Source organism: Nycticebus coucang, chromosome 10 (assembly GCF_027406575.1).
Source record: "Nycticebus coucang isolate mNycCou1 chromosome 10, mNycCou1.pri, whole genome shotgun sequence".
NCBI lineage: Eukaryota > Metazoa > Chordata > Mammalia > Primates > Lorisidae > Nycticebus > Nycticebus coucang.
Window position 1 is genome coordinate 94,344,427 of NC_069789.1, and position 12,279 is coordinate 94,356,705.

The 12,279-nt window shown below is 41.0% G+C and overlaps 1 protein-coding gene across 3 annotated transcripts in view; it reads left to right on the forward strand.

Annotated features, from left to right (window-relative positions):
• Window positions 1-12,279, forward strand: part of ILDR2 (immunoglobulin like domain containing receptor 2) — a 62,602-nt gene that overhangs the window by 15,385 nt on the left and 34,938 nt on the right. For all 3 annotated transcript variants that reach the window (XM_053607480.1, XM_053607482.1, XM_053607481.1), the window contains exons 2-3: window positions 631-963; window positions 1,794-1,913. In XM_053607480.1, the coding sequence (XP_053463455.1) occupies window positions 631-963; window positions 1,794-1,913 (453 nt within the window). The remainder of the gene's footprint in view (window positions 1-630; window positions 964-1,793; window positions 1,914-12,279) is intronic.

Below are 12,279 nucleotides of genomic sequence, written 5' to 3' on the forward strand. Positions count from 1 at the left end.
TCATGTACAAAGACTTAGGCATGCAAAACCTCATGTTCCATTTGGGAAACTGTTAGTTCTTTGATATTCTTGGAGCTCGGTGCGCGAATAGAGGCTTCAAGAGGTGAGAGGTGAGGCTGTGGGGGTAGGAGGAGCTAAATGATGAAGTACATTGGATGCTTTGCCAAGGACTTGGGGTTTTATCCTGAAGGCCAGGGAGGATCAGTGAAGGGTTGTAAGAAAGAGAGCCATAATAGATTCAGAAAGATCACCTGAACTATAGCAAGGATAATGTCCTAGATGAGGACAGACGGAAGACAGGGAGACCAGACAAGAGATTATTATAATAGTATAAGCAAGAAATGAAAAGGGCCTAAACAAAAGCAATGGTAGCAGTGTAAAAAAGAAGGGAAGAAATATTAAAGATGTTAAAAGATCAAGTTGACAGGACTTAGTGACTAACTGGATAAAGGGAGTGAGGGAGTGTTTCTACACAGGCAACTGGATAGATATGGAAACCACTAATTGTAATAGTGAAAATGGGGTGGGGAGGACACAGGTTAGGGAAGTGAGGGGGAAGACATGACCGTGTGGTGGAAGGTAAGGTCCAAGATGTACACATTGTTTGGACATGTTCATTCTGTTTTGCAGCCATGGCTAAAGGCCTTCAGGTCACAGTGCCCGACAAGAAGAAGGTGGCCATGCTCTTCCAGCCCACTGTGCTTCGCTGCCATTTTTCTACATCATCCCATCAGCCTGCAGTTGTGCAATGGAAGTTCAAGTCCTACTGCCAGGATCGCATGGGGGAATCCCTGGGCATGTCCTCCCTTCGGGCCCAGTCTCTCAGCAAGAGAAACCTGGAGTGGGACCCATACTTGGATTGTTTAGACAGCAGGAGGACTGTCCGAGTGGTAGCTTCAAAACAGGGCTCGACTGTCACCCTGGGAGATTTCTACAGGGGCAGAGAGATCACAATTGTTCATGGTAATAATGCCCGTTTTGACTCTAAGAAATGGGTTGCATTCTTCCCTTCCCTTTATCTGTAAAGGGATGTCCACCTCTCACCCTTTCAAACCCTCAAAACTTTGATTTATTAGACATGGAAACATTAAGAAACCTAGCAGATTGCTTTAATGGGATGGTGAAAGGAGGAAGAGTGGGCAGTGTAGTATCTAGAGAAGAAACAGATGAGCTTTGGAAATAGTCTTCTTTCTAGAGCCCAACAGCAAGTCTCTGATGCTTGTTTTCAGATGTGAATTGAAATGAGTTCTAGGGAAAGAACTTCAGACAAACTTCCTACACCTTGACATCAGCCTTTAGGGGCCCTTTCTCAAATGTAGAAAGTGGACTTTCCTAAAAAGTTCCTCTGCTGGGACTTGTGCTTATAGAAGGGACATATGCCCTCGTCTGAGCCAAGGTACCTTTGCATCAGTCAATCCCATCCTTTCTCCTGTTCCCCTAAACCTCTGGACAACAAAAGGTCCCGACAGTCTGATATGACCTATTTGATTATCTGAATTTTGAAGAACTTCTGTAAAGTCAATTTGTTTCCAGGAGTCTAGAATAATTTTGGAATTTATTTAGCACTCAGAGCCTCTGCAGGCTCCTGACTAGCATTAGATGGTTGGTTTCTGGCCTGCATTCTCTCTCCTTTGTTTATTTTAAATAAAGCACGTATCTTTCCATCACTATCCAGGGAAACAAATAGAACACTGCAGACATCCCGGAAGGGTTCTCTCCTCCCAAACCCCTATTGCTCAATGTTTTTCTTTCAGAGGACAGGTTTAGGACTCGTCCTTATTTTTGTGTAACAGATGCAGATCTTCAAATTGGAAAACTCATGTGGGGAGACAGTGGACTCTATTACTGTATTATCACCACCCCTGATGACCTGGAGGGCAAAAACGAGGACTTCGTGGAAGTGCTGGTGTTGGGTAAGTGAGAACCACAGGTGACATTTTCATTGTAGACCACTTGCACTGTCTCCCTGCTCTCCCCGTGTGGATTGGTAGGTTGTATACATTGTAGCTTTTGCACATAGGCAAACCTTTTAAGAATATGTTTTTTTATGGGAAGTAGCTGTATTTACTATATCTTGTTTTTTAAAGGCTCTGACCCTCTTTTTATTATTGTCCCTAATACTTCTGCTTTCTTAGTTTTTCTCACCTTCTTTCCACTTTCACCTTTAACCCTGATTTTTCTCTGATAATTTACTTGTCTTTTTATATGCTAATTTTGAAGAACATGCCAGAGGCTTTTTGAGCAGGGTAGAGATTACTGGAAGATCAGAATTCTCTGGTGTGTCAGGACCTCTTTTTCCACTCTATCACCTCCACTTAAGACAAACAGAAAGAAAGAAAGCTAAAAACTGGGTTTAGTGATAAAAGGTACCCAATGAAAAGGTACTTGGCTGTTTAAAAGATATGCTAAATGTTTAATCAGAAGGCAAATTTCTTAAAATCTAAAAATGTCTGTGTTATTCTCAAAACAAATACATCTAATCCTTGTTAATATTAATTTCTTCGTAAATGAAAACTCACTACTTTTGGCTACTTTTCCTTTTTCATAGATTGGAGGAAAGTCATTGGGATCTAATCTCCTTATATGAAACTGAAAGTCGAGCCTTATATTGTGCACTTTAAATGTTGGCTGAACAAGAAAATTAGAGTAAAACCTACAAAATTAAACTGTATTAATTGTAAGTGAAAAGGTAGTTCAGGATATATACGTGATGCCATTTTTCAAATGAAATTACATTTTCTGTAGCCTGCAAGAAAACAAGTGACAGCAATTTGGGGGAATAATAAGGGTCTCTTCTTTTAAGGCAAGTGAGGTCCGAGGTTGATTTTTTTTTTTTTTTCCTGTATGAAACTCAATCCCCACAGAGAAGTGGCATTGCTTTGGGATTTTTTTTTTTGAGACAGAATCTCACTATGTCCCCCTCAATAGAGTGTCATAGTGTTACAGCTCACAGCAACCTCCAACTCTTGGGCTTAAGCGATTCTCTTGCCTTGGCCTCCCGAGTAGCTGGGACTACAGGCACCTGCCACAATGCCCGGCTATTTTTCTTTTGTTGCAATTGTCATTGTTTAGCTGGCCCAGGCTGGGTTCGAACCTGCCATCCTCAGAGTATATGGCTGGCGCTGTAACCACTGTGCTACACTGAGCCTGCTTTAGGATTTTTAGTTTGAGCCTTTATCATGATTATGTGACTTTGGAAAATTGACTATTCTGATGCTTTAGTGTTATTCGTATATTTTCTAAATTGGATTAAGGTAATAATGGCCTAACTTATTTGGAAGGTTGACTTAATTAAAACATAATCCTTGGGTCCAGTTATATAAAGTAGAACTGTTGTGACTTGTAAAGAATGGAAATGTGACAGATATTCAATAGGAAAGGAAATAGTAAAAAGCACATATTGACATTGTAAAAGAACACAGGGAGATGAGATTTGGGATCCACTGTGACTCTGTAAATCAGAAGGTAATAAAAAGATAAATTTTTGCTTAATCACACAACTCTTACAGCCAAGTTTGAAGGAACAAGTGGCTCATTGAGCCTACAGTTAGCTAATTGTGAGCACAGTTATTTGGCCGGGGCAGCTACTTGCAGAGAAGTAATTGCCTATGCAGTAAAAGGAGGCCAGGTAAAACCCACTTTAAATAATTTGGTCTCAGTATTCTGCAAACCTGAGGGAAATGGATAGAGAGAAAGCATTTTCAACTGAGGATGTTCTGAAATGGATGAACGGGCATTCCTCTCAATCAAAACAAACAGAACAACTTGGGCCAAATGCTATTCTCAGGGCAAAAAGGGGTCAGTGGCTGAGAGGTGTGTGAAAGGAAGACTCACAGGACAATGGTCACCCATGTTGGATGGAAGGAAAGATGAACTGTAACGGAGAACTGGGGAGGCTGCGGATCAGACTCCCAGCAGTGGCAGTAGTAGCACATCCATGAGATAAACATACATGCTAGGGTTCTTGGGACACATAATTCTGCTGTGTTCCACATTAATTTGAGACATTCAAAACATGATTAATTTGTCATGGAAACTTATGAGGGCAATAGCTAGTTGTGTTACTTATTTAAAGGGCTAGTTTGAAATCTAAAAAAAAATTCCAGGCCCATAAAATACTGTATTGACTTTCCAAATACACAATTCTGAGTCTTGTCTTGATGTCCCTTTATAGTTTAAAAAATTCTAATTATTTGGTTGTCATGTGCTACAGGCCTATTTGTTAGGTACTCTTTTTGTGTAAGGCCAGGAGAACAACCTGATTTCTGAGATCAACTCCTAAGGAGATGAAGATTTCAATGGAAGGATAACTGGGGCCCACAAGTCAGCTAATTACAATGTCCATGAACCACCTGTTTAGCCACTGAATTTTATATGAGGAATAACTGGAGGATTTGGAACAGGGAGCCTGGGAAGTGTCTCCAAATGTTTGAAGTGAAATTGTGTAGAAGAGGGATTGGAAACACTCCAGCTGGCTGGGTAAAATTGAATTGGGGTGGAAGTTACAAGGGGAGGGAGTCTGTCTTAGTATGAAAGAAGAACTGTTAACACCTGCTGACATCCAATGACAGGATGAATGTCTCAGCCATAGTAAGTTCCACATCCTTGGAGTATTCAAAAGGATGGAAAGTTTCTTATTAGAGTTACTGTATCAGGCACTATGCATAGGAAAAGGTACTTACCTAAGTTATTTTTGAGCTTTATTTTGATTTTGAAATTCTTTGATTAAAGAAGATGAATACGATTGATGCGACTACCTTGATGAATAAGAAAGTGATTTCCCAGGAATATTCAGTTCTCATGATGGACATAAACAGGATTACAGGTCAATTACAAGAACATAGAGGGTGATGCTTATTCACAAGGAAGCATGTGGTCTTTTGTTTAATTGGCAATAAACTGTGATCTTTTGTTCAGGGCTAATAAGACTAATCCCCCCAAGAGGAATAGAAGAAACTATTGATGGTGGTATGAAGGAGTCATCTACTTTAGCTATTCTTGGAAATGGTCATAAAATGGAGAGCAAAAAACTAGTTGGAATTTCAGATAATGATCTAGTAAGCAAAGATGAGTTAAAAAGATAAATACAGTATTTATCTTTTTCATGTTTCTTTATTATATTCACAATGATGAAGATGGAAAAGTTGATGGGGGCAGGATTGTGAAGTGTCTTATATGTAAGTTTGGACTTACTCTGAAGACTTGGGGAAAAGAGGAATGAGATTAGATCTTACATCAGGACACCATCTAGCAGCAGGGTAGACGAAGCTTTGGGGAGAGGAGGGCTCGAGCAGAGGGGCCTGTTCAGGTGGGGTTGGAAACTGCCACAGTAGCACAAGTGAAAGGTATGAGATTCTGAACCAGAAGAGACAACATAGAAACATTTCTGACATAGACACAATGGATCTTGGTGACTAATGTATAAAAGAAAATGAGAAGAAGGATGAGTCAAAGAGAACAACATAATTTGTAGCCAGCTGGGAGGCCAGCTAGTCCATCAACCAAGGGAGAGGACATTGGTGGACAAGCAGGTTGGGGAGGCAGGAGAATGAGTTTGGTTTTGGTCATGTTGAATGTAAGATGTCTGTGGGACACCAAGATGGAGATGTCTTGCTGACAATTAAAAATGTAAGTCTGGAACTCAGTGGAGAAGTAAGGATTAGAGATAATAGATTTGTGCATCATGAATGATAGAACCATGAACGAACAGAGAACAGATGAGTCACCCAAGAAGATTCTATAAAGTGAAGAGGGCCAAGGACAGAACCTTTTTATCTTATATTCTAGTTTCACTTTGTGTAAATGGAAACATTGGTACTGTAAGTATCCTTATCTTGATTTCCCTTACAAAATTGATAGCTTCTTAAGAATATGGGACTGTGAGCTCTTAAGAGCAAGGACCCATTCCCATTTGTCTTTTATATCTGCAGTACTAAGCAGAGTATCTAGAATAAATACACTTCTGAATATTGTTCACTTGTGAATGTTGTTTTAAGTGATAAATGGGTAGAATCTGTAACTCATCCTTACTTTGTTCTTAAGTATTAGTCAACAAGGAGTATACATTTGTTGACTGGCACAGGGTCAACCCAATAAACATCAACAGTCTCAAGCAAGATAACATGATTTAATCTCATTTTTCCTCTGGTTGTTTAAATTATTACTAGTGATAGATTCATTGGGGACTATGGTTGAAAGCAACACAAATAGGCTGTGGGTAACTTAAGCAGAAAAGAAGTTCCTTGGAAGGGTATCAAACTGGAAAAGAAGGCTGGAGAATCCATCTTAGAAAAGGATAGGATGGGGATGGGCGGCTCCTGTGGCTCAAAGGAGTAGGGCAGCAGCCCTATATGCTGGAGGTGGCGGGTTCAAACCCAGCCCCAGCCAAAAAGAATAAAGAAATAAAAAGAAAAGGATAGGATATTAGGGTTACACTTGTTAGTGTCTGTACAAGCAACTCCCTGATCTCAGTGCCTTAACCACATTGACAATTTATTACTTCTGTCCTAGTCAGGTGTGGGTTAGAAAGCTCACTTGGTGGAGCCCTTCTACTTGGTGGTGTAGGGATCTGGATTTCTCCATTGTCTGATCCTGCTGTATTGGAGACCTTTGCTCCCAGTTGCACAAAGAGATAGTGAAAAAAGATCATGTGGGGACAGATATGATAGTGACATGGATCACTTCTGCTGTCATTTTTTGAATGCATAGGAAGGAAATAAAACTAGTTTGTGCATAGGACAGTCTGCCCTGCCATAGATACTCCAAGGTCTACATAACAGGAATTAATGGACAATATCTTTAGGGCTTCATAGCCAGACAAAATTAACTTCATTTTTCTATTCTTGCATTTTCCCACTCAAGAATCAGAGTCTCAGCAAAGAACTTCTAGTTGGCCCAATTTGGGCAGTTGTCTGTTGCTTAGCTTTGGGAAATCAGGGGATTTTGGTGGCTAGTCCATCAAGATACCAAGAATTAATTCTCCAAAGTAAATTAGGACACTTACAAAAAAAGAAGGGATAGATGTGAGATGCCAACAGAGCAGTAAATGTCTTCTACCAAAGTGCTATGCTATTACTGTATCCACCACCAATATTAATATATACTGATAATAAGTTATAGTTGACAAAGTTTTTCATAGTATAGGAAGGAAAGTATTATTTTTTCCTTATTTTCAAAATGGAGAAATTAATGTCTAAGTTGTATGCCATATCCCAGTTTAAAAACAAAAAGCGTCAGAGATCAAAACCAAGTGTCTTGATTCTTCACCATATCTCCTTATCTCCTTCCATGATACCATAGGAACTGTCTGGATTAAGAAGTTATAGAATAAACCCTGTTTAAAAAAAAAAATCTGTTTGCTGCTTAAGGCCATGGGTTATGATTTTTTGCTCCAGGTTTTCTTCAGTCTTTCACTTTATTTCTTAGTGAAACAGCCCCCAACTATTGACCAAGACCCTCACTTCAGAGGCTTAGTTGTTCCCATCTAGGTTGCGTAGTCCCCACTGAGCATGACTCACCTCCTTCTACCCCATACATCTGAACCATCCACAAATCGCTATAGAAGCTGCTTTCAGAGGTTTCAGAAATATACCAAGACATGTGATTCACAAAAATGGGAGGACAACCACTGATTCAACATCAAACATGAAAACTATACTGAACATCCTTTGATTTTTTTTTTTTTTTTGATGACTCAGAAGGTAAAGTCATTCTGAAGTTGGAAATGCATCCAGTGTTTTGGGTGCTTTGAAATGACCGTGACAGGTATACTTAAGAAATATTTAGACAGACATTTGGGATCGTAGGGCCATACCAGCAAGTCACAGAAGGTGGGAGTGTCCAGAAATCTGTCACTCTGGGATTAAACATTGGTCTGGGATCAATGGCGAGGACAGGCTGTTTAAAACCTGGAACCTTGCCACTGTTTGGATAGGAATAAAGTTCACTGGGGCATCTCCAGCTGGCAGGAAAGGGACTTCACCATTTCAGGAAGGCTCAAGCAGGGAAGTTATTATTTTAAAATCTAAAAGCAGCTTGCCTGTTCTTACTTCTTTCTATGCACAATGTGAGGGCTTGACCCCGTCTTTCTGATGTCCCAGGTAACTTGTTTTTTAAGGGACTTTAGTTAGAAAAATAGGAAAAAGGGCCCTGGTGGAAATGTGGCTGGATGGACACCCCTGCCCCTGGGCCATGAATAGAATAAGAAGATATGAACCAAGGGGTGTTTAGAATCAAGGTAAGGTAGATGTTCCTAATGGTAAATAATAATTTTTAGAAATTACATGTGGTTGAGGGAAATTATAGAAACTCCTTCTCTGACAAGCTTTTAACATGGAACAGGTTCTCTTGCCTAGGATATTAGGTTAAACAATATGGATTTTCAGAAACCTTTCAATGATTTAACTTTATTTAAAAGGTCTACAGATGGCAGAATTAATTCTCTATAGATGGTGATGCATCAAATACTGCTGTTTGATTTTATTTCAGTAGTTTCTGTTTTAGGAAAAAAGATACATGCTTATTGTGATAAATTCAAACAAAACACAAAAGTGCAAAAGAAGAAAATATCTCCTAAAACTCTCACTATCCAGAGCTAACTTTTATTTCTTAGGACTCTTTTTATTATAAGAGATAGAGGCTCAAACTGGCACAGGGGAACCTTTTGGTTTGGGTAACAGATAAATCCAGGGGTATTCCTAGCTTCAATCATGAATGAGTACTGCTGTTTGGATTATGTATTAAAGACTGTCTCATTTCCTGCATCTCCTGGGCTACATTCCTCTGTGTTCACTTCATTTTCACGCGGGTTTTGTCCAGATAGGGTAAAGATGGCCCCTAATCTTTGGCGTCTAGGCTTCTATAGTCTTTTAACATCTTCCATTTCAGTTGAAAGTCCTCTTGTTGGGGGTGGCCTCTATGTTGTGGGAGGAATGTAATTAACCACCAGCCCCAGCTGCGCCAAATGAATTTGAAGGGAAAAGAAGTAACTTCCTGAAGGAAAAATCAGGAGTCAATATGTTTCCAAATGAAGAAGAAAAGAATGCCAGACAGGCCAAAACAATAATGTTAACATTTGGGGAGAATTCATCACCTTCTGCTTCTTTATGGGCCAAATGCAGTGCCAATCCAGGAGGCCAGAAATAGGTATGCTCCCAGCAGGTCCTTCTGAGTAAGAGCTAATTTGGAATTGAATCTTCTCGACAAATGCAATTCCACAGAATAACCTTTGTTTTCCTGTCATGCTTCTATTTTTTCTTCCATCTCCTCTTGTGATTTACCCAGAAGTACAGAGTATTTTACATAGACAAGTAGGGAAGGAATGGGCAGGCATGGATTTTTTTCAAAAAATCAAGTTATTTGTAATACAATACCTGAAATTGTTATTGTAGTCTAAAATGAACTTTCCTGCCCACTAGTATTAAAAAGCCACTAAGAATCTAATCAATGAATTTGGGGGAGGGAATATCTCAGAATTTGTGATTGACTTAAAGGATGCTTGATGGGACTGTACTTGATGGGACTGTGCACAAATGCCCTAGCACCCACCCCTGCATTACTGCTGCCTCAGCTTAACTTCCGTCTACCCTCCACTCCCACGACTTCAGTTAAGTCTGTTCAGAAAGGCTACTTGTTGCCAAGCCTTCCCCTCCCCCTCCTATTTGCCTTCCCCAGCCTAGTGCTGCTAACCAAGGAGATTTGCTGATTAAAAGGGCCTCAGCTCCCAGAGTTCCCATGGCAACAGCCTCCTTGGAGGTCTTTGTTGCCTGCTAAAACTTTGATCTCTGAGAGTGGCTGCTGCTGTTTCTCTCTAAGATTTACAAACAGAGGAAGAGGGAAAAAGAACTGGGGGAGAAGAAAGAAAAAGTTTACTCCTGGCAGAAGGGAGAGAAGGAATTAATTACAGAGCCACACTCTAACCATAAATCTGGAGGTTACTTTTTTGGAACATCTGATTTGGGCTGTGCCCACATTTTCATTTGAAGGCTCCATCAGGCTTCACATATGCTTCAGGTTATGCCTCAGTGGGGTTGATGCCCCTAAGAGGGTAGAATCATCCTTTCTAGTGTTAGCAGACACCTGTGCCTTCAGGTTTCCAGAACAGCTGAGATTACTCCACAACTCCCATGAAAGAAGAGACAGAGAGCAAAAGGCAGAATGGCTTTTCAGGTCTCAGCTCTGCTGCCTTTACTTTCAGCACTCTGGCTTAGCCCTGGCCTACCTTGCACTGAGCTTACCTAGATTCCTCTGTTGGTCTTGTTTTTAAAAGAACCAGAAAAATGTGTTGAAGGGATGGAGGAGAAAGAGGAGCTAGAAAAGTTAGCCAGGCATCAACTAGAATCTGATTCAGGTTAATGACTGTCAATAACAAGCATTCTAATAAATGAGGAGCAGAGTAGGGTTTATGATTTCTCTAAAGACATGGGATCATGCCTTTTATTCTTTGTAAGAAGCTTCCTTAGGCTTCCAGATCTCTTTACTGCATAATCTCAACCTTGATCTTTTAGACACCATGGAATGGAGTCAATTTTGCTTCAAGTATGATTTATATTTAAACTGTGATTTAACTAATAATTTTGCATATTATGTCTCTAACACAGCATAAAAAATAAATAAATGAGAGGGTTTTGTCCCTGTAAAAATTACTGTCTTTTGGTGATAATAAAAGTTCTCTTTCTGAAGCAATTAGACAAAAAAAGATTAAATTTGTCTTTGAATATTAAATATGTGGGCCAATGATTCTCAACAGGGGGCAATTTTGTCTGTCTTGGAGACGTTTGGCAATGTTTGGACACAATTTTTTGATTGTCACAACTTGTGGGGTCCTATGGCGTCTAGTGGGTAGAGAACAGGGAGGCTGCTAAGCACACTACAATACAAAAGGGCAGCCTTTCCCTACCCAACAAAGAATTATCTGGCTCCAAATATCAATAGTGCTGAGGTTTTGAAACTCTGATCTTTATCAAAGGTTTATATGGATACTGGGTAAGGTCCACTGTGAACAGCCTGGGCTTTGGGGTCAAGCCACCTTGGACACAGTGCAACAACCTTGGACAAGTCAATACCTGTGAGCTGGGTTTCCTTATCTGTAAAAATGTTGGAGGGGTTATAAAAACATAGAAGACCTATTATGGAGAGTAAATGGCATATGATAACTCAGAAATGGTTCTCTTCTCCTCCTGCTCATTCCCTACATCTCATCCCTAATCTGTGGGAACAATCTCTAGGGAAGTCTACATGTGGGGACTCCTGCCCCTTCTATAGGCAGAGGCTTTAATGGGCCATCTGTGAATTGGCAATCCTATTACTAATAGATTCACATTTTCTCAATGACATCTGTGCTGTGGCTTGCCAGTGGTGACCCTAATCAGCCCTGTGGAAATCTTCCTGCTGGTGGATTTGAGGGCGTTGTGTCCCAACATGCTCTCTTTGGGTTGTTGTGTTTTGGTACCTGTTGAAAGCCCTCATTTCTTAGGGGATGCCCTTAGTTAATTGCAGGTTGTTTATCGCTAAGGTAAATTCAAGGATTCGATCACACAGCCCATTCAGTGGAGCCTGGAGGAGTTTGGATCAGGATCTGGGTGGGGGAACACTTTAGATAGAGTAACTTTATAATTTATTATCCAAACTAGGACACTCTTCAAGAGTACAAGGGGAAGTCTGACTTTGAATAATTCCTGGCAACACAACAGGCATACTGGTAGGACTGCCATCCACCTTTAAATGAGCACTTTAAAGCGTATCTTACTGTTTGAAGAGACAAGGGTGTGGGCTCGCGGTTGGCTGCTGAGCCCGTGCTCTCCTAGTCGGCCTTTCCTGCACCAGGATGTGCCCATACTTCGCCACTCTGCATACCTGACCAAGTGAACGGGCCGGGCAAAGAGATGGGGGTTTAACATAAGATTTGGTTTTTTTTTTTTTGCGGGGGCTGGGTTTGAACAGCCACCTCCAGCTTATGAGACTGGCGCCCTACTCCTTGAGCCACAGGCGCCGCCCTAACATAAGAGTTGTTAACGGAAAAATTTGCCCTGAGATTTCTGCATGCCGTCGGTTGCGGCTGTTTAAGACCCTGCGTTGTCGAGAGAACAAATGAAGTCTCCTAGGCTCTGTCCCTTTCCCTAAGGCCCCGCCCGTCCTGCGCCGCGACAGCTCGGCCCCGCTCTGTCGCGCTGCTCCCTCCTCGCAGCCTTCATCCCGCCTATTTTTGCTTCACTTGTTGCTCACCGCTGGGGGAGGAAACTCGGCCTTCAATTAGTGCGCATTCCTGCCGCCTGCGGTTGC